Raw genomic sequence first — 6,635 nt, 5'->3', positions numbered from 1 at the left:
CCCAGGCTCTCGTTTCGCCACTCCACGCTCCATTCTGAAGTTGAGTAAGAAGCGCGCCCTCTCTATCTCTCCGCTGTCGGATGCGAGCGTGGATCTGCAGACGGTCATCCGCACTTCACCCAACTCCCTGGTGGCCTTTGTCAACTCGCGCTGCGGCCCCAACGCTGCCAGCTCCTACGGCCATCTGTCCGTGGGTGCCATGAGGTCAGCCCTGCTCAGATCTCACACCCAGTGCCAATACAGACTCATAAACCTTAAGCATAAACCTTTGGCTGGCCTCTGAATGCGGAATGCCCTTTATGTTGCAGTAAGCATATAGGATAGCACATACAGGGCATAGCTTTAGTCTCTGTAGGTATGGTTTCCGGTATTAAACCTAAAGGATGTGACCCTAAGTTTTGTTAAACAATGTTTGTCTACCCCCTTTGAAGATCATTGTGATTTCTTACATGAAAAATGTTTTACTCTGCCTGCAGTCCGTCCATGGGTTTCTCAGGTTCCATGAACTACCAGTCCAGGCAACAGGGCTCTATGTATGGGGGGAACACCCCTCTCGGACACCCCCAGGGTCCCTGCCATGCACCCCCTCCCCGGTTACCACCCCATAACCCTCGGCTCCACGCCCCTCCAAAGCATGGACATGTAAGGGCTGTCTCAATCATCAGCCTGTGTGTGTGTTTGTGTGTGTTTGTGTGTGTGTGTGTGTGAGTGAGAGCGTGTGTGTGTGTGTGTGTGTGTGTGAGAGAAAGTGTCTGCCAGTGTCTTACTGTGGAATGAGGGCATTTGTGTATAGAATGACAGCATGTGTAAGTGCGCATAATGAGTTGTGTGTGTGTGTGTGGTCTGTGTTTGATCTCTTCTATGTTCTCTCTCTCCACAGATGAAGACAGAGCCGGTGCTGGGCAGTGTGATGGACGTCATCAACATGAAGAGTCTGGAGGAGCACTCAGAGGGAGATGTGGCCAGTCCATCCTCAACGGGGACACAGGTACACTGTGTGTGTGTGTGTGTGTGTGTGTGTGTGTGTGTGCATGTTTCCATCAGTGGTATTCATGTATGTGTGTGGTGTGAATGTGTGTGTGTGTTTGTGTGTGTGTGTTTGGTGTGTGTGTGTTTGTGTGTGTGTTTGTGTGTGTATGTTTGTGTGTGTGTGTGTGTGTGTTTGTATGTGTGTGTGTGTGTGTGTGTGTGTGTGTGTGTGTGTGTGTGTGTGTGTGTGTGTGTGTGTGTGTGTGTGTGTGTGTGTGTGTGTGTGTGTGCGTGCGCGTGCGTGTGTGTATACCACAGCGGCGAGCACCTGTTTTCATTTGTCTTTCTATATGTGTGCATGTATGTGCGTCTACAGCTGCTGTGTTTCTGTGTGTGTGTATGTGTGTGTGTGTGAGAGAGCGTGTGTACACCTGCTTGTGTGTTTGTGGATATGTACTGGTGTGTTTGTGTGTGTTCAGGTATTAAGTGTACCTCCCACATTTATCTGTGTTTAATCATTTGTGGAACACCAGGACCCTCTCCACTGTCTCCTGGACGGCCGCGAGGATCTGGATAAGGAGGATGGCAAGGTGGAGCCAGAGGCCATTTACGAGACCAACTGCCACTGGGAGAGCTGCAGCAAGGAGTTTGACACACAGGAGCAACTAGTGCATGTAAGAGACCAAATCCATAGAACAATAACAAAATAAACTAAACCGGAAATCCGTACTGGAAACACTTCTCGATGAACAGCATATGTGGAGGTTTTCAAGTTTTAGATCTAAAAATGTTTTTAAATATCAAAGCTGTCTAACTCCTGACAAAGTTGTTTAACTCATCCATTACAGGAACCGTCAGTTTAAACTTGCCTCACTTTTTCCACTCTTGTGTTTCTCACTGTCCTCACAGCACATAAACAACGAGCACATCCACGGCGAGAAGAAGGAGTTCGTGTGCCACTGGGACGATTGCTCCCGCGAGCAGCGGCCCTTCAAGGCCCAGTACATGTTGGTGGTGCACATGCGCCGGCACACGGGGGAGAAGCCTCACAAGTGCACTGTGAGTCCGTCACGTCACACCCTCACAAACACAACGGAACACAACTATCGAGATAGCATGATGGAGAATAAATGCTACGTGCACAATGCTTCAGCCAAAACACAGTGTAAACCATTCCGCCTATGCAATGTAATGGGATTATTTGCACGTCATGTAATCAGAACATTGCAGAATGTTATTGTCTGACTGGGGAAAACTGGAGTATTCAGTTATCAAACACGCAGACTGAACATGCTTTTGTGTGTGTTTTGTGTTTTCAGTTTGAAGGTTGCAATAAGGCGTACTCACGCCTAGAGAATCTGAAGACTCACCTCCGCTCACACACTGGGGAGAAGCCCTACGTGTGTGAGCACGAGGGCTGCAATAAGGCTTTCTCTAACGCCTCCGACCGGGCCAAGCACCAGAACCGCACTCACTCAAATGAGGTACAACACTGCCCCTACTGGTGGTGATTGACACTGCATCTGTTCTAACAGGATAAGATATGGCAACTTGCGCTTTGAGACATATTATTTCTCATGAAGTAGCATTATGAGCACTAACTAACATTAAGATCATATTATTCAATTGCCATGTAAATAGTATCATATTTTCTTCAGATCCTAAATGTACCTCATCATATTTCATGATATTGATATTCAACTGAACTGAGATCTTTGATTTCAGTAGTGCTTTTTTCTACTATGACACCAGCATTTAGACTATTTCATGAACTGATAGGCAATTGTTGTTCTCCATCCCTGTACAGAAACCCTACGTATGTAAGATCCCCGGATGCATCAAACGTTACACAGACCCCAGCTCTCTCCGCAAGCACGTCAAAACAGTACACGGACCAGAGGCTCACATCACCAAGAAGCACCGCGGAGACACAGGACCTCGACCTCTAGGATCCGCAATGACACCTGGGGGTCCAGGCTCAGAGTTGCTCCAGGAGAAGGAGGAAACTCGCAGGGAGGACTGCCAGCTCCTTGCCCCAGAGAATGCCCTGGTGAGACCTCTGTCATACAGTTAACATAGAACAGTGCTTCTCGATTGATAGAAGATAATGTAATCCTTTACAGGTCTTTCCCCTAGGCATGCATTCAGAAACAACCTGTCAAACATTTTCAAAATAAATTGCTTTTCCGTGTAATGGACCAGCTGTACGAGGAAGAACTGCATTCCTATATCAGGGCAGATGCAAACAGAACTATATCAAGGAACTCAGCTGACACCCAAACTTGATCCTTGTCCATGTGCTCTCTGTAGAAGTCCCAGCCCAGCCCTGGGGGCCAATCATCGTGCAGCAGTGAACGCTCCCCCCTAGGCAGTGCCAACAACAATGACAGCGGTGTGGAGATGAACCTCAATGCAGCTGGCAGCCTGGAGGACCTCACTGCTCTGGAGGATGGAGCAGGGACCACAGGAAGCGGCGAGGCCAGCTGTGGTGCAGGTTCAGGAGGCCTGGGAATGTCTGCTCAGGCCCTAAAGAGGCTGGAGAATCTGAAGATTGACAAACTGAAGCAGATTCGTCGGCCTACGCCACCTGGACGAGGCATGGGGAACAGTAAGCTGCCCACTCTCAATGGTAAGAGAGGTTTGGATGTATTCATGTGTGTTTTTATATTAGATTGTACATGTTTATTTTAGCGCTGTGGTGTTTTTGTCACAAACAGTTGAGGCTTATATTGTATTGTGTTGCCAATCCTGATGTTAGCTCTGGCAATGCTAAAGGAATGCTAACTGTGCTGGTCTTCTCTGTGCTTCTTCAGCGTCTGGCGGGGACATAATGGGAATGTGTGCCCCCTCTCCGGTGCTCTCTAATCGGCGTGTGATGGAGCTGTCCAACCCTGAGGTTGGGGGTGGGGCTGGGGCTATGTCGTGTCCGGCCAATGACAGGCGTGGCAGCGGCACCAGCAGCCTGAGCTCCGCCTACACCGTCAGCCGGCGCTCGTCCATGGTGTCGCCGTACCTGTCCAGCCGCCGCTCCAGTGAGGTCTCCCAGATGGGAGCCCCAGGCCTTTCTCAGGGCATGATGGGTCAGGACCTGGGGGGCGACCCTCTGTCCCCTGAGATGAACCGTAGGGCTGCGCCCTGCCATGGATCTGGAGGTCTGCCGGGGTTGCCCAGCCTCACCCCTGCCCAGCAGTATAACCTGAAGGCCAAGTATGCGGCGGCCACTGGGGGGCCTCCACCCACCCCACTGCCCAACATGGAGCCGCCGGGCACGCCAGGCAGGAGAGTGGGCTTCATGAGCGACTACCATGGCCAGCCTTTGCCAGCTTACCTCCAGCAAGGAGCTGGGCGTAGGCACAGCGCCAACACTGAGTACGGCACAGGGGTGATATATCCTCACCAGGCGCCGGGCAATGGCACCAGGCGAGCCAGTGACCCGGTGCGGTCGGGAGCCGCAGACCCTCAGGGCCTTCCCAAGGTGCAACGCTTCAGCAGCCTCAACAACGTGTCCATGATGAGCCACAGGAACGCCAACGTGAACCTGTCGCACTGCGGCTCGGACGCCAACATCGCCCGACACATGTACTCGCCACGGCCGCCCAGTATCACCGAAAACGTCATGATGGAGGCCCTGGCTATGGAATCCCACTCAGGGAGTGCAGAGGTCAGGGAGCACGGCATGATGATGGGCCCAGGGCACATGACCTACCAGCAACACCACCATGGCCCAAACAGCCAGCTGTCCCCCAGCGGAGAGAGCATGGGATGCCCAGATCAGGCGTACCAGTCTGGCCAGGCGGGCATGCAGGGGCACTACAGAGGCCAGATGGGACAGGCTGACATGTCCAGCAGTCTGCTGCAGCAGGCAGAGTATGGCATGAGCACCTGCCAGCTCAGCCCCACGGGGCCAGCTTACCCAAGCCTGGGGCAGGGCGGAGAAGGCTTGGGAGGGCCTTGGGGGGGTGACAGCACCCAAGTCCAAAACCCCCATGGTCCAATGCCAGGAGGGATGCAGTTCCAGGACCAGAGCATGCAGGGCCCTCCCTACCCCCAGCAAAGTGCGTATAACAGCACAGACGGCTGCCACCAAAAGGTCACCATCAAACCTGAGCAGCAGTTCCATCCTTCCATGTCAACCCACAGCGCCTGCCAGAACGCCAAGCCCTTGCTCCCCCAGCGGCAGCTCTCCCAGCCTGGCTCCATGCCCCTCTCTCCTCAGACCTACGCCCAGCAACAGGCAACCCAGGGCGTGATGGCCAGGCCCTCCAATGCCAGCTGTGACTTCCAAGGCCAAATGGAAACCCAGCAGCAGGGATCCTTCCCCACTAGAGGGGCCCTGAGCCTTGGGTGCGCCGGCTCCTCTCTGGCCGAGGGCCGGAGGTCCCAGACGCCCATGTTGCAGGTGAAGGAGATGATGGTGCGCAACTACGTGCAGTCGCAGCAGGCGCTCATGTGGGAGCAGCAGCTGGAACAGCAGAAGGTCGGCGTCTCCGACGGCATGGACGTAAGCGGGCAGCACGGCTCCATGTTGCAGCACAGCCCCCAGCAGCAGCAGCTGCAGCAGCAGGCTCTCAACCTGTACCCCCCCAACAACTACCAAGCATACCCCGACCAGAACCAGAACCTTATGAGCCCCCCTGCTGCACACAGCCGTGGCCCCAGCTCTGTGCCCCCCAAGGAGCAGATGGTGGGCGTGCCAGGGTCCTGCTACGGCCAGGACATAGTGCCCAGGCCGCCACAGGGGCGGAAACCCCTGAGCCGGCAGAACAGCCTCTTGCAGGGCGGAGGGTACCTGGGCAGCCCGCCTCACCTCAGCCCGGCCCACTCGACTGCGAGCCCCAGGAGGGCAGTCCGACTCCCGCCGGTCCAGCCTCAGCAGCAGCAGCAACATCCTGACAACTTCCCCAGCCACAACAACAACAACAATGGCCCGATGTACTACTCTGGCCAGATCCACATGCACCACGACATGGAGAAGCCGCTGTCCCACCCTAGCGCCCAGTCTGGTTCCTGCCTCAACCAGATGGGGGTTGTTGACCCAGGGTCCAAGCCTCTGGTCTACCCCGAGACGGGGCCCATCTCCAACACGCTGGATAACCTGGACCTGGAGAATGCCCAGATTGACTTTGCCTCCATCATCGACGACCAGGACCCCTCATCCTACAGCCCCATCAACCCTCCACTGGGGCACCAGTCCTCCTCGCAGTCCTCGTCCCGTCTGACCACCCCCCAGAACCCAATCACTCAGCCCTCTGGCCTGTCTAACATGGCTGTGGGAGACATGACAACCATGCTGACTTCCCTTGCCGGGGAGAACAAATACCTGAACACGCTGTCGTAGAGAGAGAGAGAGACTCACTGTGTTTAACAGTTCCACACACTTGGCCGGAATGAGCTCAGAGACTCATGGACTGACTAGAGCCAGTGGCCTCCAGATGAAACCAAAGGTGCCTATCTAACTGTCTGTCTCTCTCCTTCACTGAGGAAAAGACAGCACCGCTTGTGCTCTCCAGGAAGATGACCTTTTGTCTGTTTCTTCTGTTTGTTTTGTGTTTGTTAGTTTGTTTGTTTTTTGTTTGTTTTGTTTGAAAGTGAATTCCAGAACTTTTCCACCGGGTGTCACCCAAAACCTGGGGCATTCCAGAGACAGATGGCAGGAAAAGCAACCG

The 6,635-nt window shown here is 53.9% G+C and overlaps 1 protein-coding gene across 1 annotated transcript in view; it reads left to right on the top strand.

Moving 5' to 3' along the window:
- The window catches only part of gli1 (GLI family zinc finger 1), a gene marked incomplete at both ends in the record, with an annotated part of 8,881 nt that extends 2,574 nt beyond the window's left edge, over positions 1–6,307 (top strand). Inside the window, 9 exons of the mRNA XM_080845580.1 lie at positions 6–204; positions 477–642; positions 881–988; positions 1,503–1,643; positions 1,879–2,028; positions 2,289–2,453; positions 2,777–3,019; positions 3,280–3,598; positions 3,783–6,307. Of these exons, the coding sequence (XP_080701706.1) occupies positions 6–204; positions 477–642; positions 881–988; positions 1,503–1,643; positions 1,879–2,028; positions 2,289–2,453; positions 2,777–3,019; positions 3,280–3,598; positions 3,783–6,307 (4,016 nt within the window). The remainder of the gene's footprint in view (positions 1–5; positions 205–476; positions 643–880; positions 989–1,502; positions 1,644–1,878; positions 2,029–2,288; positions 2,454–2,776; positions 3,020–3,279; positions 3,599–3,782) is intronic.
- Between the last annotated feature and the right edge of the window lie 328 nt (positions 6,308–6,635).

This window comes from Sprattus sprattus (assembly GCF_963457725.1).
Source record: "Sprattus sprattus genome assembly, chromosome: 10".
In the NCBI taxonomy this organism is placed as follows: domain Eukaryota; kingdom Metazoa; phylum Chordata; class Actinopteri; order Clupeiformes; family Clupeidae; genus Sprattus; species Sprattus sprattus.
This window is presented reverse-complemented; position numbering and strand designations above follow the sequence as displayed.